The sequence below is a fragment of the Mytilus californianus genome, unplaced genomic scaffold (genome assembly GCF_021869535.1).
Source record: "Mytilus californianus isolate M0D057914Y unplaced genomic scaffold, xbMytCali1.0.p SCAF_6, whole genome shotgun sequence".
Classification (NCBI taxonomy): Eukaryota; Metazoa; Mollusca; class Bivalvia; order Mytilida; family Mytilidae; genus Mytilus; species Mytilus californianus.
The window spans coordinates 97,332,651-97,360,445 of NW_026262712.1; the positions used below are offsets into that span (position 1 = coordinate 97,332,651).

The 27,795-nt window shown below is 32.4% G+C and overlaps 1 protein-coding gene and 1 long non-coding RNA gene across 2 annotated transcripts in view; both read left to right on the forward strand.

Annotated features, from left to right (window-relative positions):
* The window catches only part of LOC127705392 (uncharacterized), a 44,650-nt gene that overhangs the window by 13,654 nt on the left and 3,201 nt on the right, over positions 1-27,795 (forward strand). The window lies entirely within an intron of this gene.
* Positions 360-27,742, forward strand: LOC127705374 (peroxidase-like protein). Its single transcript, XM_052209677.1, has 13 exons — positions 360-480; positions 848-1,008; positions 1,225-1,399; positions 6,350-6,567; positions 13,926-14,141; positions 17,009-17,063; positions 19,493-19,593; positions 20,412-20,510; positions 22,255-22,344; positions 23,079-23,802; positions 24,471-24,643; positions 26,668-26,770; positions 27,650-27,742. The coding sequence occupies exons 2-13, from the start codon at positions 849-851 to the stop codon at positions 27,720-27,722; spliced, it is 2,187 nt and encodes a 728-aa protein (XP_052065637.1). The 5' UTR covers positions 360-480; position 848; the 3' UTR covers positions 27,723-27,742.

Sequence of the window (27,795 nt, forward strand, 5' to 3'; positions counted from 1 at the left end):
TATTTAGACAATATTACTAAACGAATATAATAGTATTTGGATAAATCAGATGTAATGAAGGTTAATATTTATAAGTAAATTACTAAGTATTTATGTCTATAAAATGCAAATAAAAGCAAATTTTAAACTCCGCCATAAACCTCATGCAACAGTTGTTGCTTTAAGTTGCAGGGGGCCACAAAGTCTTAAGATTTATCAATGTACATTTGTATTATTGTACATTACTAATAGTGGTCGTTTATTGCATGTATTTATTTTGTTCACAATCGTTGGATTCAATATTAATTCTATTTTTTTAATTACTTTACTTTCTTGGTCAGTTTTTGCTTGAAATTTGGACGTAAGGTATCTGATTCAACCCTTTATGTACCTTTTAGACTAAAGTAGGTGTTGCTAAAAATGACGGAAGTATTATAAAAGATGATGTGAGTTAAATAACAAACTGTTAGATCAACTGCTTCATCAATACGCAAATGTCAAGTAAGTTTTTTTTTTCTATTTATTTTATTTTATATTGTCCATATTATACTGAACTCAATTTAATACAAAAGCGTTTAATTTGAAAAGTAAGGCAAGACAAAATAAGCTCTCTAGGGATCCCTAGAATGTAGAATTTAAGATTTGTTTGTTTTTTTTTTTAATTCAACTTCCGTGCTAATTTTGGTCTAGCGTTACCATTTGTTAATTTTTTTTTATTTTAGATATTGCTCATGATCTCTACTAACTGTTGCATTGTACAATCTTGATTTGTTGTATTTCTGTGTTTTTTGACAGTGCAACTTTTGTCGTGTTTAACCTTTTATCTCTATATGATATCTGATTATATAAGTTTCTCGTATTATTTTAGGATGAGACATATTACTTTCTTAAGCGTTCTCCTTCTCCACGTGACCATACCAGTAGTAGAAGGACAAGTAAACAACACGTTAAATGCCATATTGAGACGGGCTTTAGATGATGCAGTTAATACTGTACAACCACAAACATTTTCAAGTTTAGGAATTCGGCGTAAGTAAATAAAGATCCCTATCAAAACATGAATGTCATTTAAAGATTTGAATCAAGAATGTTTCAACATTCCTTTTTATGATTCTGATTAAATTGTTAAAACATACTAGATAGTCTTATTATTTTGATGATCGACTATAAAGAACCGGGTGAATCATTACAAGACAAAGTTGTCATATCATCACATGTTGTTTACAAATAACATATGTTTTACAGCTGGTCAGGCTGGTCCGACAGGAGCTGCTGCTGCTCCTCCACCGACCGCGCCAACTGGAAATAGTCCTCAAGATTTACTTGACCTGTTTGGTGGACAAACAGAAGATCCACAAGCATCATCTGCAAATAGCATTTCAGGACAATTGTTTAGAGTTTTTAGACAAAACGTAGCACAGTAAGTCAACATAATTATTTATTTTGTACTTTTTTATAAGGTACATTGTACATACATGCGTCAAGCTTTATCATTGAAAATCGTCTTGTAACATTTTTTAAAAACTATCCTTTCTTGAACTTTGATTTTACTTATCGTATATTTATAATGGTGGCATCCTATATGTAATGTTTTTGATCTTCCTATACTTATGTGTATTAGCGTGTCTCGGTTTGTTCGATGTTCGTATGGTTTGAGTGACATATTTCTGATTTTAGTTAATGTGATCAGAACTGTATCTCAATTCGTTTTATCAAGGTTATATGGATCCATTGAGGTAATAAAATCCAACTTACAAAAAACATATAAAACTGTCATCATAAATCCAGTCTTTACGTAAGTATGATAGCAACCAAACAACAGAAAAAAAACCCAAAAAAAGACGATAACTAGACATCAAGATATGACCTCAACATTAGAAAAAATGTCTTGTCAAACCTTATAATCCTGTTACACGATGTCTAGACTCGATAAGGCCGAAAGAACATTACATATAAAACAGACTGTCTTTTGTTTATGACCGCATGTTTTCGTCTTCATGTTAATTTCCTTAAAAGTTTGTAGATTTGTTCCGTAGATTGTATACACTCTTTTATTCATGACTTTCTGTAAACGTCTTGTTTATAAAATGTCGAATTATTCGATACACGAAGATTTGTTCACCGCTCGGTATGATGTATTGCCCAAGCCAATTTGCACATCTTTTTTGGAACTTTGGTTTTTGATTCTGGTTTTTGATTCTGGTGTTACGACTCTGTCCCCCCTCAATAGCAAGTCAATTACATTTATTTCAAGACGAAAAGTATTTCAAGTTGATTAAAAAAATAAACATGCGAGTCAGTAAAATAGAATAACTTTTGCCGTAGAAAATTGCTAATAAAACGTTGAAATTCACACTCTACCACGCTTGTCATTTTTATAAAATTGAATACAGTTTCCTTGATTTCAATGAGCCTGGTTCGATAACCTACAGGTTCAAGTTAGATACGGTATTTTGTCTACAATAATTGATCGACGCATGCACTTTATGTTTTTAGTCCTCGAAATTGACCTGTTTTCATGAATTCGGTGAAAAATTGAAACTGATCGTAAGAAAACATTTTATACATGTACACGTGTTAATAATATCCATTATAATAAAAAAAAACAATTGCTCAGAGAACAATTGAAGGTCTTTCCACCCAAATTCACTTAAGATGAGAAAATTTTAATAAAAAATAGTATAATCGGTCTTAAATAATAGCTTATCACACGCTGATTTTGAAAATACCATGTTTGAGGCACCTTTTCATCAATTAACGGAGATAATAAGCCCCTTCCAGTTAAATCAAAGTCACTTCCGGTGTCAAATAATAGCTTACTTTACTCTGATTCTAAAAATACATAGTTTCTATATACTTTTGCTTTAAATAAGGGAGACAAATTGCAACTTCCGGTTTGAAAAAGGTCACTTTTGTTTGACATTTCAAGGTCATATGTCTACTAACCTAATGTAAAAGATACCAAGGCTTTATCATGTATAAATATGAATCTACAGCAAAGGTCAAAATCTAGAACTTCAATTTTACCTTTGACCTTGAACTAAATTTCAAGGTCATAAAGCAAGGACCTCAAATCAAATTACCCTTAGTCTCCACTATGTAAGGGAAATGAGTTACATCCCCATACAGCTTATTTTTAGTATTAGAGGGGAGGACACTCCCATCAAATGTCAACGCATGCTTTTAACCAAAATAAGTATGTTACGACATATCGCAAATATCAGTTTAGTAAAAATGTTTTGTCGATATCTTATACAGTTTCTGAAAAGAAGCAATATTAGCCAAAATCAAAATCTATAATCTAACCTTGACTTTTGACCTTGATACCATTTTCTTTTTGGTGGACCAAGGACCTCAATTCAAAAGACCCTAGGTCTTTATCACTTATGGTTTACCAGTTGCAAATACATTTCACTTGTTTTAAATACAGAAAGGGAGATAACTATCATATGGAGTCTCTGGATCGCTTCGGTCAAAATTATTCTTAAGATCCTGAGGATATAACGAGCAAATTGGTGAAATAATTTTGTCGTAATCTTTTACGGTTGTGAAGGAGATGCTCAGACAAGAAAAACAGTGTTTGGGGAGATAACTCTTACAATAAAAAGTGTTCGGTTAAACAGGGTCAGTTTCAAAAGCGCAATATCTGTTCGATATCATATGCAAAAAATCTAAGCGACATTTTGCGAAAAATGTAGCGGAAGAAGAAAAAAAATAATAATCAGAACAAATCATTAGGTGTTTCCACAGAAAAGTGGAAATACCTAATAAAAGCCATATTATACTAATTTGAAACTTTTGCTATAAATAAAAGCGATATTGGGGCCTTATGGAACATTATAACAAGGTGTGTAAATATGTTAATATCAGTGACAATACACCTACAATGTACGTCATCATATGACAGTAATTCAAAATACATGTATGGCCCTAGTTCCCTTGATATAACAGGAGACCTTAAGATTGTCCAGGACCGATAGTTGAAATCATTCCTTAGAAAAGGACCTAATTTAAAAACATCGCCCGCGTCAATAATGAATTGGAATGAGTGTCGTAACATCAACAATGACTCACTCCGTACTTTCTGTATACAATAGATAAAACGAGAAAAAGCTGACAAAAAGTCCTTAGATTTTCTTTTTTTTTAATTCAGTAACGAACATAGATGATATTCAAATTAAACATTTCAAAGAACATTTTACTCCTAGCAACAACCATAATAGCCATATTTCTCGTACCAAACATAAGCTTAAAGAAGTCGCAAAGGAATTTGTTCTTGTCCCGGCTGATAAAGCTGCCAATAATATCATTATTGTTTGACGCAAATTTAATATCGAGGTTCTGCAAAAAAAAAATCACGAATTCACCAACATTCCAACTGACTCAATTTTAGCAAAATGACATCAGTAACAAACATAAACTTTTGGCTTTCCCTTTACAAGCAGAAACGAATAACATGAAAGTTCCAACTATAAACTGGCTTCCGAAGCTGCACAAAACACCTTATAAATGTAGATTATTTTCGTTTTCAAGCCATTGTTCCACCATTAAACGGTCTATTCTTCTTACAATTACACTTGAAAAAAAATGGTTATAAATTGTTCAAAAAAGGTCTTTAAAAATACTGGAATTAATTAAATGTAGAGTGTCAAAAATTCGTTGGAAGTACTTGATAAACTGCATGCTCGTATTGGTTATTTTTTTTTACCACTTTGCCTCAGAATCTCATTAAACAAATCACAGTCATACCTAATAAAATGGACATTTAAAAGTAAGAATGCAAAGATATATGTTCAAACACTTTTAGGTCATGTTTTTGTAACAACAAACCAAAAGAACTATGTTAATTGGGCCTGCTTTGATACTATAACTGCACTTTTATTAGATAACGTTTTTGTGTTTGCTATGGAGATTCCGTTTATTGTCAAGTTATCAGAATTCTAATGTGGAGTATTTGTGAACCACATATTGCGGACCTGTTTCTGTATTGTTATGAGTTAACATGTATGACTAAAATCAGCAAAAACCCATCGAAACAACATCTGATAAAACAATTTGATAATACTTTTAGATATTGGGATAATGTATTGGCTCTCAATAATGACGACTTCAGTATGTGCACTAAAGAGATTTATCCTGCTGAACTGACTTTAAATAAAGCTAATACTAACAATGAAAACAACCCTTTCCAGGATATTGATCAAGTTTAATACTTAAATGAGAGGGTTTTGTTTTCATTTACTATTGTTAATTATCCATTTCTAAATTGTGACGTTCCCTTGACACCATCTTACGGTGTTTATATATTTCAACTTGTTCATATCACTCGTGTATACGTAACAACGTATTTGATTTTTACGAAAGAAATCTCTGTATTACTGAAATATTATTACACTAGAATTTTCGATATCATAAACTTGTCAAAATATTTACTTAATGTTATCATCGGTACAATACATCATTCGTAAATTTATATGAATCAACGTGCAGACATCTTATACGTTCAGATATTTCACATCCAATCTTTTATGGTAATATTTTATACAAAGCACAAACATGTCGCCATTCGCCTCAAAAGCTTACCAAACCTTGAAACAGATTAATTCAGAAGGGATACAGTTACAATACTGTTGTCAGGTCATCAAAGAAAGTTTATATATAGATTCAATCATAGGGTGTTTGCATCTAAAATGGAGCTGGCATGTCAGTAACTGCTAGTAGTCCTTTGTTAATTTATGTTGATTATTGCCATTTTGCTCAGTTTCTTCTGTTACATATTCTAACATCGGACTCGGTCTTCTTTTAAACTGAATTTTACTGTGCGTACATCTGTATGTTTGTCTATTCCACATTGGCTAGATGTATAGGAGAAGTGATGATATCTCACAAAACATGTTTAACCCGCCGCATTTTTGTGCCTGTCCCACGTCAGGAACCACTGGCCTTTGTTAGTTTTGTATGTTTTTATTTTAAATTTTGGTTCATTTATATATTTCGGAGTTTTGTGTGACGTCCATTTTCGCTGAACTAGTATTCAGTTATTTCGGGGCCAGCTGAAGCCTGCCTCCGGGTGCGGGAATTTCTGGCTGTGTGGAAGACCCATTGGTAGCCTTGGACTGTTTTCTGCTCTTTGGTCGGGTTGTTGTCTCGTTAACGCATTCCCTGTTTCCATTCTCAATTTAATCCTTTACTTTAATATTATCTGCCAATTGATTCCAAACTTTCAAATTTATATTGTGAAGATTAATCGAGTAAAAGCCATGTTTGCCATTCAACTATAAGAAAACAGGATGGAATATGTCTCATATATAACTCTGTAGAGATGAATTATAGTATGTCACCCTTCAATCTATCAAATCAATGATTGTAGGGCAGGTGAATCATTCCGCAGTCAAGCAGTCCAAGCAGAGTTGACTTCCCTGGCTGCTGTTGTCAAGCAAAACTGTATGCTGCCGCTCAGACCTGCTTGTGTTGATGGGTACCCATACAGATATCCGGACGGATCATGTAATAATCCTAATCCAAACATTTTAAGAGGAGCGGCACAGACTGCTCAGCCACGATTTGTGGAAGCTGAGTACGAGGAGGGTAAGTTATATAATATATTTTATTAATACCAATAATATTAACTTTAAAAAAGAGAGGCGAAAGATACCAGAGGGGCATTCAAAGTCATAAGTCGAAACAATATGGCTTAAAAAGAAAAAAAAAACAATATACAAACAAAAGCACACAAAACACAACATAGAAAAATAAATACTGAGCAAAACGAACCCCACCAAAAACTTGGGGTGATCTCAGTTGCTCCGAAAGGGTAAGCAGAACCAGCTCCATATGTGACACCCGTCGTGTTGCTCATATAAGTACAAACCCGGTAATAAGGTAAAAGGGGGACGGGATTTAAGAGTTTCTGTGAACCATTGATATCCAGCTTATTTGCTCAACTATTATGGCTGAATGTAAAACGCAAATATAAATAGCTTCTAGTATATCGAAACATAAATCAAGTTTAAGCTTATTTCTGTACTTTACTTTCGGTGTACAACTACTGAAATACTTTTACCAAGGCTGCGTTTGCTCTTTGTTTAGACCAACGTGGTTTTGATGCTCACAAACATTTAAAAAATTCGATTGTTACAATGTTTCTTCAATAATTCCACATTTCAACATTTTTGTATTGTAAATGGTAAATAATTTTATACCTTATTTGCAGTATAATGTAAAGATTTTGTGAATATTAGTATTAGATCTTGGAATTAATAGATAGTTATTAGCGAAAGATCGTAAGTTGCTGTGTAGAACATCGATATCAATTAGCATTGATAAGTAATCAGGTGTTATTATATTTATAATTTTATACATAAGAATTTATTGTTGGTATTTTACTCGTTCATTAAAGGATAACTATTTTAATGAACACATTATAAAATTTTATGTTACAGATTTATCACATGCATTAATAACAATTCTTGCTTCTCTTTTATGAAGTTTTATGATTCTTTTTGTAACCAGTGGTCGTGTCAACGAAGGTGTCTTAGGACTAGGGCGTGTCTTAGGATGGTGCTTAGGATACGTCTCAGTCTTAAGTCAGGTTAACGAATTTTATGATCTCTACATAGGTGGCTTAGAATGGTCGTAGGATAGTCCTGAAAATACGAAGTCTAAAGTCGAAACAAAAACAACAAATTTTGTTTTGCGTTATTTTTTTTTTTTGGTTGAAGATGCAACCTCCCGTCCTTTACAAAAACATATATTTCAATCGATTTTCTACATATTTATATTAATCAAATACAATCATGTGTTACGATGGTCATAGAAGAATCGTTGTTAGGACTGTCCTAAGATAGCTTTGTTTTACATCCTTAGACATTTCTCAGTGAATGTGGTAGTCAGGAATTTTACACAGATAAGGGGAATCTATAAAATCCCTAAAATTGTTAGGAATTTTATGAAATCACTGAAAATACTGCTAGGGATTTTGTAATTACATGTTTAAACGTAATAACAAAAGTGTATTTTGCTTAAGAGAGAAAGACCATTAATCTTAACATTTATTTATTTGATAGACATTACTGGTTTAAATCATTTTAAAGTGACTGAGAAATAGGTATATAGATATAAAAAGATGTGGTATGAGTGCCAATGAGACAACTCTCCATCTAAGTCAAAATTTAAAAAAAGTAAATCATTATAGGTCAAAGTACGGTCTTCAACACGGAGCCTTGGCTCACACGGAACAGCAAGCTATAAAGGGCCCCAAAAATTACTAGTGTAAAACCATTCAAACGGGAAAACCAACGGTCTAGTTTATATAAAAAACGAGAAACGAGAAACACTTATGAACCACATCAACAAACGACAACTACTGAACATCAGACTCCTGATTTAGGACAGGTGCAAACAATTGCAGCGGGTTTAAACGTCTTAATGGTACCAAACCTTCACCCTTATCTGAAACAACAGTGTAACATCACAACATAGAAAGACACACTATAATATGCACATATTTGAAGACTTCAATGTACTTATATTTGTATACTAAGTTTGATTGACATCGTTTGTTTTATAATTGTTCTGCTTCCAACAGGCATGCCTATTTTTGCACATTTCCACATTGTAGGACTTGATACCTACATTATTACACAAATAAATAAAACAATTAGGAGATGTGGTATGATTGCAAATGAGACAACTATCCACCAAAGTAAAAATGAAGTGGATGTAAGCAATTATAGGCACTAGAACGGCCTTCAACAATGAGAAAACCCATACTGTCGGCTTTAAAAGCCCCCGACACGACAAATATGAAACAATTCAATTGAGAAAACTAACGGCCTAATTTATAACAAAACAGTTTACGAAAATCAAATATGACAGACATGAACCAACGACAACCACTAAACTACCAGTTACTGACTTGGGACAGGCATATACAGAATGTGGCGGTGTTAAACATTTTTGTGAGCGTTCAACTCCCCCCTAACCTGGGACAGTGGTTTAACAGTACAACATAAGAACAAACTATAAAAATCTGTTGAAAAAGGCTTTATTGTTAAAGGCCGCACGGTGACTATAGTTATTCTGTGTCATTTGGTCTCTTGTAAAAAGTTGTCTCATTGGCAATCATACAACATCTTTTTTTTTATATTAACTCATCAGATGGATACAAATAGAAATACATCTAACAAAAACACAAAGTGGACGTGAACGGGTACTTGTACATCCCAAAACAAAAAGACACTAAGTACAGATCTGAGAGTACTCGCAGTTACTGACAGCTAGTTCAAAGCCTTTAACAACTAATGAAAAAATCATGTATCTAAGACTAAAATATCCAAAATCCAATGGATTTAGTGTAAAGACGTCATTAGCAGTCAGAGAAAAACATGACCTTGTGCAATGCCAAACTAAAGACAGATTGTAGTACCGTGCAGTACATATGTGTAATATTTTGCATGGTTTTAATTTACCGCTGACAAAATCAATATTTACACCAATAAAAACAATATTCAAAGACAGTGTTTAATAGGTAACCTTTAAGAATAGGTTTATTTAAACATGTGTTAAAGGATTGATAAGTTTACCCAGATCGTATCTAAATTACCGGGCTCGGTTCACAACATCACCGTAAAATTTATGATGTGCTATTCCGTTTGAAATAAGTTTTCTACAGGTATAGCCAAAATTGCAGACCAAATCTTTGAAAGAATTTAGTAAAGGTTTTAAGTAATTTGTGGTAACGAAATTCCTGACTTAGTAATTAAATAAGCAAAGTTTGCTTTTCATTTGATCTTGATCTAAAGAGTTGAGAAAATATAGAAAATTGTTTATCCCTATGTGATAGCCTAGATTTATATTACAGTATCTAAAATATAACAGTAAGCGAAACATCAAACAATGGTCAATGGTACCTGTGTTTGCCTGGTTTGTTTTAAAAATATCAAATGAAAAGTAAGATATGAAATATTTTTGTATTTAAATAGTTTATACTATTAATAGTTTAAATATGTTCCTGGAAAACTTTTTTTTTATATAAAGCATTTTAATAAGACAACACTTATTTGATTTTTACAAGTCCTTATTACTGATTAAATATAACAAATATCTAGAAGGGTAGGTTGACATGTCTTCTGGTGGACATTTACCTTGTGAACAGGCACGTTTATATTCTGGTTCAGCGGGTCGGTCTAGCACTAAACAATCGCAATATACTGCCGATATTTACCTAAATGAACTTTCTTTGAATAAATCAAATGTAAACGGCAGTAACTGCCTTTTCCTGTAATAAAACATTTCTGTTTAACACGAAAATCTGAATATCAATTATTACGACAAAGGGACGATTTTTCGATTACTATAGTTAAATTTCTTTTTTGAAACTGTAGTGTTCCTTTTGTATACCACCTTTCGGTGTTTATATATTCCAACTCGTTATGCCCGTGTCTGTAGTAATGTTTCCAATTTCATTGAACGTAATTTATGTAGTACTGGTAAATTATTGAGTTAAAGATTTGGTTACTAGGAATTACTTGAAAATGTTTACTAAATTAATCAAGGATGTTCGCTCCTCTGTTTCAAAATAACAAGCTTCTTAAAAAAACTTTTATAAATTGATAGTATTGAAATAAAAGAACGAAAAAAAAACCGAAAAAAACATTTATAAGCAATTGAAAATTTGGCGGGAAATGATTCTCCATAGATTTTTCATATATTTGACTTTAATTTGCACCTTTTTCCTTTCAAAAAACTATGGAAAAAAAACAAGGATTTTGTAAGATTTTCAAATATGGCTTTTAAAACTATATGTAATAATATTATTAAAAGAAAAGTAAGGGTTACTGTGCAAACTTTTTTTTATGACACTACATGCATAAAAGCAGAAAATAGCGAATATCTGGTTGAAATTCAAAAAAACAAGAGTAGCGGACATCCTTAATAGATACACAGATTTAGTTTAGAAGTTTGGCTGTACTATTTTACAAACGGGATAGTACATCCTATCATTTATGGTAATGTTGTAAGCCGTGCAAAAAAAAACTTTTTCTAAAATTTTACTTATTCGACATTGCTATAAGATCTTTGAATATTGTTTGAATAGGTTTATAAATATTGATTTTGTTATCAATAAATTAAAATTCTACAAATTGTAAAATAAAATATAATTTTATACACATATGTACATTCACGGTTTTATAATCTGACGTTCCTATATTTTGGCTTTGCACATGGTCATGTTTTCTCTGCTCTGACTGTTGATTACATATTTGCACCAAATCCATTGGAAGAAAGATGTGTACTTACTGATATTTTAGTCTTCGATCAAATAATTGTTATTGGCTTTGAACACTACAAAAGAGGGACGAAAGATACCAGAGGGACAGTCAAATTCATAGATCGAAAACAAACTGACAACGTAATGGCCAAAATAAAAAGACAAACAGACAAATAATAGTACAGATGACACAACATAGAAAACTAAAGACTAAGCAACACGAACCCCACCAAAAACTGGGGGTGATCTCAGGTGCTCCGGAAGGGTAAGCAGATCCTGCTCCACATGTGGCACCCGTCGAGTTGCTTATGTTATTACATATCCGGTAAATAGTCTAATTCGGTAAGTCACATTCGTGAAAAGGGAAGGGTATTGTAGTTACGACATAAGGAACATATCCGAATCATCTGTGAAACGGTTATTCCATAACGGTCAACCAACTCGTGATGGCGTCCGTAAAATTTACGAAGGGATGACTTTAACTTCACCATTTGGAACTCTTGATTTAATAGCTTCCTTGTGAGCAGCAATCCTCTATCAAGGAAATCATGATAGGAAACACAAGCCCGGGAATATCGTATCAATTGGGAGATATATACTCCGTATGCAGGCGCTGCTGGAATGTTGCTACATAGAAATGGAAAGTTCACAATTGGGAAGCTGAAATCATCTCTTTTGTCGTAAAGTTTTGTTTTCAACCGACCCTCATTGTCAATTTCTAGATGTAAGTCAAGATATGAGGCAGATTTAACTGTATCTGTAGTATCCTTTATCTCTAGTTCGATGGGATAGATTCGTTCAACATAGTCACCAAATTTTGTATTATTTAGTGAGAGAACATCATCTATATAGTGGAACGTAGAGTTAAAGGATATTGCTAACTTCTTATCTCTCTTCCTAAGAAGCTCCTATATGAAGCCAGCCTCATAATAATAAAGAAACAAGTCGGCAAGAAGAGGGCACAATTGGTTCCCATTGGAATTCCGACAGTCTGTTGAAAAACTAGTCCTCCAAACGTAACAAATATGTTGTCAATAAAGAAATCAATCATCTTGATAATGTCAGTTTCAGAGAATTTTTTGTTTGAATCAGAGTGATTCTTTACAAAGTAGGATTTATCCCTCCCCTAGACAAGATACTTGTATCTACGTTCGCCATTCTTTTTAATGAAACAAAGTAATACCAACTCTTTCAATTTGTCTTTTAGTTTGGAATGGGGAATACTTGTGTAAAGTGTAGAAAAGTCAAATGTTTTAATACTATTGCAAGATGAGAGAGTCTTAGATTGTATGTACTCTAAAAGATCTTTGGAATTTTTTAGTATCCACATCTGATTCATGCCACCTCTAGAATAGGCAGTTTCAAAATAACTTTGGAGCCCGGCTTTGATTGCTGATAAAATAGATGTTAATAATTTAGAAAGAAGTTTCGTGGAGCACTTGGAAGACCCAGCAATATACCGTTGTTTGTAAGGACACTTATGTAGTTTAGGTATCCAATACAGTGATGGAAGATCCAATTCTTCGTCTTTGGTTGAAATTCCAAAGGAACATAGAACAGACCTATGATTATCTAGGATTTCCTCTTTGGTAAGTGTCGTGAGGGTATATGTTGAGTTTCCAAGTGAATTGTCAATACCTAATTCATTTAGCTTTCAGTCAGATCTGTACTTTGTGTCTTTTGTGTTTTTGTGCTTTGTATAAGTATGATCAGTTAAAGGGGCATTAACTGTCACATTCGAGTTCACCGATTTGATTCAAATTTTCATATTCTATTTATCAAATTATAAAAACTCCAAAGGAAACAATTTATAGAGCATGGACTTTTATAATGAATCAGCATTTCATGTGTATTATAGACTAGGCGCCGTCTAATTAACCATCGGGGTTACCCCCGAAGAATGCCGATTGTGAAACGACTCGATATGATTTAAACAATAACATAATCATAACCATAAAAACACAGACAGTAAGATGCAATCATATAACGGCGATTTTTCTAGTTGTGTGCTGAATCAGTCAACACAATGGACTTTTCCCTTGGCACCATAGTTTCACTTTCCCATGTTGCAAACTTTTCTTTTTAATAACTGAACATGCTTTACAACAAGTGAACCATCTCCCACTGAGGTTTAAATCGAATGTCGTATGAAAATGAGTTGAATTATTGACTTTCAGGCATAACCTATGTTTAGATCATTTTTTCGCTAAATTGGATCAAACTGACTTTTAAAAGCGAAATATTTTTTCATAATTCCGCTTTATTACTTTGTAACAAAGAAAATCGTGTTTTATTTCTTGTCAAAATTGTAGATACTTCCTCTTTGAAGCCCTTTCAGCTGATTTTTATAAATTGTTCCTGCTGTTACACCACTGTCCCAGGTTAAGGAAGGATTGTCGTACGGTGACATATAGTTGCTAAACACCTACGTCAAGTGGTCTCTGGTGGAGAGTAGTCTTATTAGCAATCATACCACATGTTCTTATTTTAATAATTAAAATAACAGATCCGTTGAGGAAAAAGTGCCGACGACTGAAACAGATGAACCACGTTTAATTGACATTGTGGATATCGAATCCTGTCTTTTACATACATCACTGAACCCGGTAGATGGAGATTTTACCCGATGTTAATGTTTTATACTATAAATTATGCCTTAAGTTTACTTTTGCAGACGCCATTTCCGACGACCTTCCAAGAACACACGGTCAAAATGGCGACAAGCTGAAAAGTGCAAGGTTAATATCAAATACGGTCCTAAGTACAACACAAAGCAATCGGTCTCCAAAAAGCTCGAGGCATACTTTGACATTGGTGCATTTTGCACAGTTTGTTGATCATGATGTTGTCAAAACTCCTTCCACAAAGATAAGAGACCCTCTACCAAACGGTAAGGACAAGGTCTATATGTATTAGTAAAATATCTCATCATTTCATATCATCTAACCACTATGTAATTTTTATTTCTTAAAATTGACAGAAAAAGTGGAAAAAGGACATTTTTAGTTTACCAAACATCATCATTCGTTTTATTCTATATATATATTTATATATATATATATATGTATACAGTAAATAAATATCAAACTATGGACATTTATACGACTGTTTTTCCATTTTTCTTGAAGGAAGGTAGAACATATTAATTCCTCAACATTACAGCTTTTTCATATTTTTTTTTACAAAGTTAAACTTGAAAATGCTTGGTTTAACTTTACAATCGCCACTTGAGTATTACACTTACAACCAAAAAGACAAAAACATACAGCACTTTTCAATTTTTCGATATATAAATGGTCTATCTTGGTTGATTTTTAATTTTTCAATTTGTTTACAAAACTGTAGATTCTTCTGTGCGGGAGCACTATTCAATTTTTGAAATTATTTGACGAAATGAAAAAAAGCTCCAATTTTACAACGATATTGAAAAATTATTAAAAGACCCTCTTCATTACATATACTTAACAGTTTAAGCCGTGTATAGTTGATATCACACAGAGTGCACACATACATCCCCATGCAATTATTTCAAAAATATTTTACTTTAAGATATTGACATAAAAAAAGCAAACACTGCAGAATATTGTCGACAATTTTGAACAAGAAAAAACTCATATTGAAACACATTTCATGTCGTTCTACAATGTTATGATTAATAATGATGTACACGGGAACATTTTTTCGATTTTTATTTTTTTTTTAAAGAGAAATGAACAATTCTCCACAATTATCTCTAAATGAAAAATTATGCTTCAAATGGTAACACTTTTTATTTTTCAAATGTTAATGTCAAAAGTCAATGCTCCTGATTGATACATAATTCATTTTTGTCAATTTTTCATTTTTGTTTACACCAGCAAAGATATTTGTGTTATTTCTTTTAAACTGTTGAAGACTTGAAACATTTTCTGCATAAATGTTAATTTATTTTTCAAAATCCTTGCAAAATCGATTGATTTCATTCAAATATCAAATTTCAAATGATTTTTCAAAATTGACTTCAAAAGAAAAAAAACAAAACAAAACGATTTACATCATACATTCCAAACTTAATTTTACCTAAATAAAATGATAAATGTTTGGCTTATATGTACGCTAACGAAGACTATGGTTAGCATTTTTTTCATACAATTATTGTTTACGTGGGTCTGAATTGTGGGTTTATTCCCGATTGTCCCACTTTTTAAAATTTTATAGTTCTGATTGTCCCACATGAAAAGTTCTGATTGTCCCAAATTATTTTTATATTTTTAATGTTCTTGAATAAACAATGTAATTGTTGTTTGTTTTGCAATATCAATTAAAATTAATTATTGCATGAGCAAACTAGAAGTTGATATCAATTTTATAAATATAACTATGAATTGTTGAATAAATCATCAGTTAAAATGCACTTTTGATTTAGCAATACAACATATATGTAATAAACAATATCTATTATGTTAGGTTAATTTATAAATCAAATATCAATAATTTTTTTTTATTTTAAAGTTGTTATTTAAATTTTAAAAACATGGACGCAATTTTGGTTTTCTTTTCATTTTTAAGAGCGCTCAGACTAAAAGGTCTAGAGGCTGATTTAAAAAAACAAAACATTTACAATCTCAATATTACATAAGCATAAGCTATTTTGATATGTAATAAAATAGATTGCAAGGTCTCAACCTATATTCTCACTTAGGGAAAAAAGATAGATGTGGACCAGAAATGTCATTTGTGTCCTCTGAACACATACACTGTTTTAAAAACGTCCAGTGGCAAGTTAAATGCTTTAAGCAGGACGAGCACATGTTGGTGTTAGATGAATATGAAACCTTCTTTGAAAAGAACTAGACCGACACAGTCATCAAGCCTGAATTTATCTTGCTAGTTCACAAGATAACAATCCGCATTAAGACATGTCACCCTACACAGACACATTATTCTAAGTAAGGACTAACCAGTCTGCTCTTAGTCCAAAATGTAGCGTCCTTTGAGGAGAAGCAACAAATTCCAAATTTCTGTTCATTGGTTAGACCTGGCTGGGATCAATTTATTCTTATTGTGTAAGTTAGACAAGATATCTATACAATCAACATATCTGCACATTATTTCGTTTTAAGTTTATGATTTTCTAATTCAAGGATTTTCTTATTAATATTTAAATAAAACTTTCCCCATTTTTTTGCTAGAATTGAATGCTTACGTGAGCAACTTTATGATCAGACTTATTATATAGAATATGTTTCATTTCTGTGTTTAATGAATATATGTAATATCAGCTTAAAACCTGTCAATTTTAGAACAAATCCCTGAAACTTTGTAACATGTAAAATTATTCTTATCTCTTTGTATTTCTCTTAAACACATCTTTTAATTTACTTTTATTTTATCCTTGATACTTCTAAATTTTTCAATTATGTACTAAATGTTCAATTTACAATTTATGTTAAAAGAGTCTATTTAATATTTTATTAAGTTTAAAATATACATATGTTGTTATATAATTGTTCTTTATTTTCTCAATGTTTATTTCAAATTTTATGAGTAACATAATAACTTGTAATTACCTGCTACACACCTTAAAAACAAATTAATCATTATCAAAAATCATTATTCCCAATTGTCCCACATTTAAACTTCCCAATTGTCCCACAAACATCTTCCCGATTGTCCCACAAAATTTCACTATCTTTTTACCTGTAATTTCAAAAAGTGGGACAATCGGGAAGACACCGAATTGTGTATTACCGCTTGGTGTGTTGTTTGTCTTTTCAGATCCGTACCACGAAATAAAAGTAACAGATTGTGATGAACATTGTGTAATCCCAAAGTAAGCAATGTTAACATTATTGTTTTTATACTTTAACTTGCACAATTTATTAAAATTTGTGTGAATGTTGTGCATGTTTGTTCTATTATGCTTTTAGTAATTGAACAGAACAAAACAGATTGCTGAAGACCTTATTAACATGTCACGTAACGTGATAAAACGGTTAAATCTCTTGTATACTTTTGATTTTATTGTACATTGGGTAAAATCAATTTAATTGTTCAGCCCACCATTTTTTCTAAAAATGTACTGTAACAAGTCATGAATATGGCAGTTATTATCAAATAGTTCGTTTCTATGTTGGCGTTTGTTTTTGTAGCAGTTCAGTGTTTCTGTTGTTCCATTGTTTTCCTATTTAGATTGATGTGTTTCTCTCGGTTTTGGTTTGTGACCTGAATTTGTTTCAGTTAAATCGATTTATGACTATTGAACAGGGTATATTACTGTTGCCTTTATTTACGTAGTACATGTATAACATATTTTTAATTTTTTTGTGTTTTAATGCATTTCTTGATTTTTTTTAAATTCCAAAGCTGAATAGTATTGTATTTACCGCCGCAATGAAAGTCTAACAATTGACTCAACGACTTTCAGTCTTTGAAAGTCAGTCAAATTTACAGTATGTGTTGAAAAAGAGTATTCACTATGTGTAAATGTGATTTTTATAGTTTGTTCATATGTTGTGCTGTCACACCATTGCCCCAGGTAAGGTGAGGGTTGAGCACCAGTAATCTGTTTTTCCCACTCCACATTCTATATGTGCCTGCCCGAAGTCAGGGGCCTGTATTTGAGTGGTTGTCGTTAATTGTGTTTTCTCATGTTTCTTTTTTGTTTATTATTTTGTATAGTTTGTTCTCGTGTTGTGCAGTTGCATCATTGTCCCAGGTTATGGGGAGGGTTGGCGCTTTAAAACATGATTAACCACACCATATTCTGTATGGGCCCATCCCAAGTCAGGAGTTGTGTAATGCTATATATCTTTTATTTTATCGTTCATTGTTTTTAACTTGAATCAGGCCGTTAGTTTTCTAGTTTGAATTGTTAAACATTTATTTTGCGGGGCTTACTATGCGGGATTGGTTTTGTCATTGGCGAAAGGCCGTCCGGTGACCTATAGTTCATGTAGTTGTTAACTTCTATGTCGTATGTTCTCTGGTGGAGTGTTGTTTCATTAGTATTTATACCTTATCTTCTTATCTTTTTTTATTTGAAAGCTTCATGTAACGTAGACAAGATAAAACGAAAACAGACATGTATTTTTTAAATGTGATATATATATACAAAGACCGGATTTAAACCATTTAACTTCAAAGGGTGGGGGGTGGGGGGGGTTGGGGGTTATGGTTTTTTGTCGGAGTCAGAATTTTGTTTTGTCTCATCTGCTTGACCAGAATATTTATTTTTCATCAAATCGGGGATCAGAATATGTTTTTTTTTTTCACCATCGGGTTCGCATCGGGTTAAGGCGTTCACACTACCTAAATTCAACCCGGATTAACTAATTCGGGTCGAACCCGGTTTAAAAAGGCATAGCATGAACAGGGAAAAAAACACGTACGGACAAATTATAGTTAACATATCATTCGTACAAAGAAATTTTTTGAACGTTATTCAAGGAGCTATTCCCGTCTAATCGCCAATTCGTTCTATTACTGTTCTGAATTGTGGTTTATGGCTAATCGTAAAGGAGCATTCATTGTAAAAGAAAAACACAACTTGATATATATTTTGAACGAGAACTCTTTACATCATAGAGTTAAATAAATTTTTATGAGCAATTATTTCACTCTATATACTTTGATCATGTTGATGAGTAGTTATTTCAGTCTATATACATTGTACTTTTAGTTGGTGGAGATTAAACGGCGAAGATTATAGTTGTGTATTAAACATATGCTTTAAACATGCAACATTAGGGGATGGCTCTCTTTGTTTACTTCCTACATGTAGGATTTGATACTTCCTATGTTGAAGGCCTAAGTTTGGTGGTTAAATGAGTAGACTCAAGGCGGTTCAACCGCAAAATGTATTCAATATAATACAATTTCTAAATGCACACACTTTGCATTAGCAGCAAATAATATCTTGGTTTTCGAATCTTTTTCTGACTATTCAAATTTATTTCAAAATTGTCTACCCCAAGCCCAGTACTTCAGCTATATTTGGTCTAACCTTTCTGAATTTTTATCCTCAATGCTCTTCAACTTCTTAAATTATTTGGCCTCCTTAATACTTTTTATTCGAGCGTCAATGACAAGTCTTTTGTAGACGAAACAGGTATCTGACGTATACAATTTAACTCTTTAATGATTTTTTTTTAAATTTTCTTATTGTTTTACTGCAAAAAAAAAAAAGATTAGTATAAAGTTATACCAGATAATGCTGAACATTTCCATGAAATGAACTTTTATAATTTATTTTGTGTTTAGAGAACACTGTTTTCCAATTGAAGTTCCCGATAATAACTTTGAGCGCGATTGTATGCACTTCGTGAGGAATAAACCAGCACCAGGAGAGGATTGTATGCCAAGTTCGTATTTTTTTACCGAATAACTTGCATTAAGTAAATGTTTGACAAACGGCACTTGTTTTATTGTATTATAATTATTTACAGTGGACTTTTATTCGTTATCATTTAATGATTGACCACAGTGAATATACAATGAAAATAACACTTCATAAATTTCGTGCGTCGGAAGCATTTTTAGGTAACGCTCACCCTAAACACTGGAAAGCCAGAGATATGATTCGCACCAAAATTGGAGGATATTGGATCATTTTCTATGAAATTATGAAAGAATGTATCACATGTAGAAACATTAGGAACTAAATGACCAACAAGGAACATAAAAAGAACAACCGAGTTCACCTAACTTAAGGTCGACTTTGCAACCCTTTTAAAGCTAAAAAAAGGACCGACATTACAAAATGTGAAACAATTCAAACAAGAAAATTAACGGGCTGATTTATGTACAAAACAAATAAAAGAATAACAAATATGACAAATAGCAACCAACGACACCCACTGAATTACAGGCTCTTGACTTAGGACAGGCACATACAAATGATTGTTGAATAACTTTTTTCTGACTGGCCGGTTGGTTTCTCCAAACTGTAACGGGTTATGAACCACCATGGAGTAAACTTGAAAGAAAAAAATGTATTAATCTACGATAGGTGACAAAAATCCGTTACCGGTCAGCGAGACCTTGAAATATACCTAAACTATACTGTTCAATAAATTTTAATAATTATCCGACTAAAAATCATTTTGAATTACTATTTTTAGACGCATTCCAAAACCCAAAAAGGAAAATGTTACATTTAAATATATTTTCAACATTCCAGAAACCAGGGAGCAATTAAATGAACGGACGTCCTTCTTGGATTTATCCTCGACTTATGGAAGCAGTGAAAGACGTTTAAAAGACCTCAGGGAATTTGAAAGCAAGTTATTTGATTAACCCAGAAAAAAATCATTGTTAAAACTACGCGTAAGGGTAAAACATAAATATGTACACTTTTTAGCTCACCTGGCTTAAATCACGTGGAGTCATTCATCGTCCGTTATCGGATGTCCTATGTTCGACGTGAATTTGTTAAAAGAATTCTTCTGAAACTATAAAACCAATTTCAACCATACTTGGGGTGAATGATTCTTATGGTATCTGGTATTAAGTATGTGTTTTTCCCCTGGTCAGTCTAGAAACATTTATATCATAAGAACAAACAGCATTTATTGACTAAGATCTTGGCAACAAAATAAATAGAGAGAATCTGACATGATACACATTTTTAGAATGTCTAGATCAACCTATCTTCTATGTTCACCAAAAAATATAAAGGGACCCCTAAAGAAGTTATTGGCCTTAACTGACGATTTTCGGAAAGTGTTTGTGTTTTTACCTTTTTCTCAAAACTAGATAAAAAAAGCAGAAACTGTATATGGTACACAAAATCAGCTTTACAATCATACCACATCTTCCTATTTTCATAAGATCTATAAAATTTGTTAGATTGACCGAACAATTTGATGACTCATAAAACAAATATATAAGCCTGAAAGAACACAACCCAAAAATATTGAGTAAATACTCTAAGGTGACCCTCTACAAATTAAAATTTGTATGCTGATCTGTAATCAAAGATGGACACCAGTATAATATATATAGCCTAATTAAAACATAAACATTGGACTAGATTGAAAATGCATTTTGAAATATTTCTAGTTTTACATTTGGCCAACAAGATCGATTGATCATTATAATGACCTTACAGAAAAACGAAATATTTTATGTTATTCTTCAATCCAAGATTGCCTACAGCTTATAATTAAACCATAATATGACAAAAACATGTAAAACGTCCTTCACTTTTTTTATTTTCTATGCTTGAATCGAGTATAGCGATTCTAGCTCCTTGGAGCCTTTGGGTATTTTCATCTCTGCCTTATCACTTAACACGCAGGTATTTAATATTAAGTTCTAATACATTATGGAAAAAATATGTTATAACAACACGATCGAAGTATTTAAAAACGAAAAACGACGAAAAGATAGAGAACAGATGACAAAACAGTACATACAAAACTAAAGACTGAGTAACACAACCAAACTAAACCCGAGTTGACCTCGTGTGCTCTGGTAGGGTAAGCAGCTTGGTGTGTTTGAGCTTTTGATTTTGCCTTTTGGTCATGTTGATTTGGGACTTTCCGAGGAAAAGAAGACGGGATTGTTATTACGACAATATGAGGATATCCGTGATTATCTGTGAAACATATTTTCTATAACGGCCATTCATGTCATGATGTCGTCCGTTAAACGTCCGAAGGGATAACTTTAACTTTACTACTTTGAATCCTAGGATCATTGGATTCCTTGTAAGCAGCAACCCTTTGTCAAAGAAATCATGAAAATACCACAAAATATTGAATATGGTATCGATTTGCAGATACATTGTACATATAGTTGTTAACTTGTATGTAATTTGGTCTTTAGTGGAGAGGTTTCTCATTGGCAATTATACCACCTCTTCTTATTTTTATATTAATGTACAGTAGTTTTGAATATTATAACATAACAATGGAAGTTAACAATCCAGAAGCTGAAACCATCTTTATTGTCGTAGTATTTTAGTTTTTAACCGATCCGCATTTTGATATATATTAAATTCATATTTTCCTATTTTAAAGATGGACGACTGAATGCAAGTTCAGATGACCTTCTGCCTGATGGTCCACCTAATGATGACTGTTTACCTACTCAAATTTGTTTCATTTCTGGTAAGGATAATACGCTTAAGTTTATTTTTAATTTCTTGTGAAAATTACTCAGATGTACTTACGTTAGGCTATTCCTAAAGAATGTTGTTAGTATATTATACATTCACGCATCCTTTCTGGGGTTTTTGAAAAAGTATTTAATTGACATGTTAAACTCTTTTGGAAAAAAATCATTACACAAATTAACATACAGATAAAAAAAGACTAGAACATTTCAATGTGTAATAAATAATTTCACAAATGAGAAAGGTATATGATACTTTTTGTAAGGTATAAAAGTATGAACTATTGTTTTTCTCACTTTTTCGCCACTCGTGTTTTTTTTTCTTTTGTGGTGATTTTGGAAATTGAATGACCACACTATCTATCACTCCTTACCTGTTGGATATCAAAAGTGTATACCTTCCAAGACTACACTCTGATGATATCGGATTACTTAAGATGTAAAGAGCTAACAAAAAAAGAGGTCGGATGTACCAAAGAGAAAATCCAAATCTTATAGTCGAAGGCAAACCGACAGCAACATGGCATTAAACATAATACAACACGTAACACGACAAAACTTGAACAGTAAAGACTTCACTTTATATTTGAAACCTTTAAGAAAAAATATAAAATCAATTCAACTGAAAAAAAAGTCGAAACATATATTTTTACATAGTGTATACTATTTGGTTTCTGTTAGTAAATAAAACTGAACTGCAGTTTTATTTGAATATGTGTATACGTTTCAGGCGATGATCGGTTCCAAGAAATTCCTATGCTAACAGTTATCCACATCAACTTTCTTAGGGAGCATAATCGTATAGCAGAAAAACTCCATAAAATCAACCCTCATTGGAAAGATGAGAAATTATTTCAGGAAGCAAGGAAAATCTTGACAGGAATATATCAACATATTGTTTATAATGAGTTCATACCGCTACTGGTTGGAAAGTATACAGCCCTAGGCTCTAACTTATTAAGTACGAGCACAGGCCATCGTAACAGTTACAATCGGTTCGTCGACCCAGGTACTCACAACGGGTTTGGAGTGGCTGCCTATAGATTTGGTCATTCTTTAGTAGGACGTTTCACTCGTGCACTCAAATCAAATTTTGAAGAAAAAGCTTCAAATGAATTACGATTTGACTTTTTCAATAATGTAAAAATTCGAGACTCTACAATTGGCCCAACACGTATTGGTCGATGGATGGCAAACATGGTAATGAGGAAAAGAGATAAGTTTATCTCCGATCAAGTGAGAAATCATTTATTTGAAACCAAGTTTACTTTTCCTAGTAATGGTTTCGATCTAGCAGCCTTTAACATCCAAAGAGGACGAGATCATGGCATACCTGGTTACAATAAGTTTAGAGAGTTCTGTGGTTTATATGCAGCAACCATGTTTAACGATGGACCAATGGGATTCCGAGACCATGATTATGACACTATTCAAAAACTGAAAAGCAGTTATAGGTACGCACGCATAAATGTAAGATCTCCTAGTTTATGACAGATTGTTTAAGTCAGGTATACTAGTATTGCTCTAAAAATGCAATTTACCTCGTACGATTTTACTTTTTAATCAAGTTTTATCTGTTTCTATTGAAATCAAATTACATTTTTGAGCATTTAGATTTAAGTGAGATGTGTATAGGTCAAAAATTATGACATAAATAAAAGGTGAAAATATTTTAATTTTTTTCTCTAATTTTGATCAATTGTTCGTCCATTATCAATTGACCAATAAACGAAACAGGATTTGTACTATGCTGGAGGTAGTTTGGATCCCCTGCAAAAGTATTTTTTTTATACTTCAGCCTTTGAGACGTCAATAAACTGCAAACATAAAGTTCAATATAACAAAAACACTATTCCATGGACATATTGTTTATTTTTACCGCTGTTTAGATAGTCTGTATTCGAAAATTGTATTTGCATTACACTTTTTGAAAGAGAAAAAAGATATAAAGGGACAATAGAAAAGTATAAGTCATGAAACATACAATATCATGGTCAAGAGAGAATGCTCCAGAAGTGTAAGATAATATGATGCCTCTATTGGCAATATCGTAAACATTAATAAAATGTGGTCGTTGTGCATTAGTGATTTAGTTGATACGATATATTGTATTACTTTTTAGTCATCCAGATGACGTGGATCTGTTTGTTGGTGGTATATCAGAAAAACCAAACCAGAACGGTGATATATTAGGACCAACATTTAAATGTTTGATAGCACAACAGTTCCAGAGGTACAAAGAAGGAGATAGATTCTTCTACGAAAATCCTTTCAAAGACACGGGATTTACTGTCGGTATGTAACTCCGACACTTTATTTTAGATTTGTGATTACATCGGTAAAAGGTTGTGTATTCTATTGCTATCTAGGGCCTTTGTTACTGTCCTGTGTAAGCACTAGATATAGTCTAGAAGCTTATGAGAATACACTTTGTAATAATGCTACTATGGATATCATTAAATGTGAAATTGGTTCTGATCTGACATAAGTGCAATGTCAAATACCAGGGTGATGTTAACTAGACTTTAAAGATCTAACTCTTGAAAAACACATACTGAACTATGTATCTATAGTACTCTGGGTTCATTTATTTTCGTGGGTATCGATTTTCGTGGATTGAGGAACACTTATATTCTCGTGGATACTTGATTTCGTGGTTTTGCAAAACTCTGCATACAAGCCTATAAAAAATTTGTAATTAGTTGAAAATTTAAATTCGTGGTTCACCTGTACCCACGAAATCTACGACATTGGTATCCAACGAATAATAATGAATCCACAGTATAGCCTCATGAAGCATTAAAACTTGATCTCAAATTTATAACAAGCTAGAATAATTTCAGGAAACTATGATATGGCTCAGTTATGGTAAACAATTCAAAGAAAATAGTACATTGTGTATATTGTTATCTGAAAAAAAATCCTTTAATATGGAAATAAAAAGATGTGATATGATTGGCAATGAGACAACTATCGACCAAAGTTCAAATGAAGGGGGTGCAAGCAATTTAGAATGTCTTTTAAACTTCATATGTTTGAAAACTAGTGAAAAGCAAAACGAACCATATATTATTTTAATATACCCTTTTAACAAAGAGTATGCAACTTCATTATTGATATATAAATAAATCGTGTATGCCCTAATTAATTGTTTAAGTGTCTTTTCCAATTTAGTTATAAGGTTGGAGTGTACGTCTGAACTCACCGGACCCAAAGGGCCAAGTGAGCTTTTCTCATCACTCGTCACCATATTTAGTTTAAAACCTGTGTCCGATATCCCCGCTAGATTAATTCTTTTATTGTTTTAACTGACAAATTTTACCATTTTATTTTCATTTTTGTCTACCGTTTGGAGAGCTATAATAGACGGGAGAGAAATTTTAAAGGCCAACAGGATCAGCAAGACAAGATGTACAAATAAGTCAGATGGTCGAAATCGTCAGTCGACTCCTTATTTAAGTCATTGCCAATTGAAAGACGATGTAAAAAGCCAAATGATCAACAAGACAAGATCTAAAAAAAGTTTAATAACTGGAATTGTTAGTAGACTCTTTATTGGAGTTATTGTCCTTTAATAATGACTTTTACCAATTGATAGCGGTTTTCCCTTATATCTTAAACACTATAATAGATACATAACTAGATATGTCCGATGACCCCCTCTGTCCTGCTATATGCATCAGACTAGTTCAACATACTTTAGATTTGACAGACAGTGATGTTGAAGGTACAACTTGAAATCGTTGTGCTGTCTTAACGGTAGTTAACCGATGTTCAAACCTAATAAATCTAGTAAGAATAGACAAATCAAGGTAACAAATAAAACTGAGGGAATCACATTAACTCTAAGAGCAAGACCGGGTGCTTCGACAGGGTATGTGTCTCTTGCTCTGAATGCATCCACCACCTGTAATGCAAATCCACACTCAGTCATTGTGTCGTTTTCAGGAATAGGACACATACCCGGTATATGTATATTTGCAGATCGGATGACTATTCCGATTGACAAACATGGACAAGCAATAAATATCCCTTCAGTTATATTGGCCATTTAAACATTTCAAAACAATTTACAACGTAAAACTAAGCAAAATGCTGACTGTTGTTTGTCTTTTGATCATTTTCGTTTTTTGACATTGCATTGTTAGCTAGTTTTTCTAATTATTGAAAATCCCTTTGGTATTTTCCGACTGATTTTTTACAGATGTCATCATACTTGCATATATGTTGACATGTATTCAGTAAAGCATGATAATTGGTATTCCACAGCAGGTAATTTCATTTACATTTTATTTATGTATGTCAAATCCTCGTTACAGAACAACTAAATGACATTAAGAAACAGACATTTGCGGGAATATTTTGCCGCAGTTTGAAGCTTGCTGTCATACAAAGGAAAGTTTTTGAAAAAGAAAGTTACATGTACGTATTTGTATTTGGTCTATTTTATACTAATGTATTTGTAAGCTCTTGAGATCATTGGAGACAAAATACGCGGACAGCAAGCTGCATGTAATCTGAGACCTGTTTCACGAGAACAACAGGAAATACCAATATTATTGTACAATATATACAGACAATTTTGTGATGAGCAAGATGCCACACCAGCTACCAATGTCGCTCCAACAACAAAAATGAACAACACATGGTCTAGATAGCTGAACTTCGTAAAGGCATACAATGATTAGATAGCGTTTAAATTTATTTCATCAGTGACATTAGTATACGGAGTTGCGGAAAATGGCACGATATACGAGTGTGAACTTTTGTACTCTTAACTTCTAGTACTTTATTTAAAAAATAATTTAAATAGAACAAACTGCCTCTTTCTACGACTTATATTAATATTAAAGAACAAAGCACGTAGTTACAAATTAAATATTAAAATTGTATTCAAGAAGATCTTCTTGTGGAAATTAAAAACCACGTCATGCTAATGTAAAATTGTCTACGGGGTCCAAAGGGTTGTAAATGACACATGTACGTTGTATGCTTTATGTTATGTATTGGTTTTTTTTTTTTTATTTGAATGATTATATTATGAATATTAAAAAATAGCATACTAAAGCAATACGTATATGAATTTCTTTTCAAAATATTATCTGTAAAATTTATAAATTTGTTCTCGATTCTGGTCTACCTCAGGGGGGCACTGCTAATGACAACCCATATTCATACCGAACGCCTGCTACTACATGTATATTATTAGTCTTTCAGTATTTTAAATGTATTAAATGTAAACGTATAATGGTAAAAAGAATACAGAAATGCTATTGTAACAGCTTTCATTATTATTTTCAGAAATCCACGTGTAAATTGTGATAAAGTTGCACAACCAAAGTTATATCTATGGAAAGAAAAAAGGGTTATTTGAAACATTAAAATTTTGAATTTTTGTAGGCTTTTCAATTGTATTCACTATAAACGCTATCGTATCATCAACATAC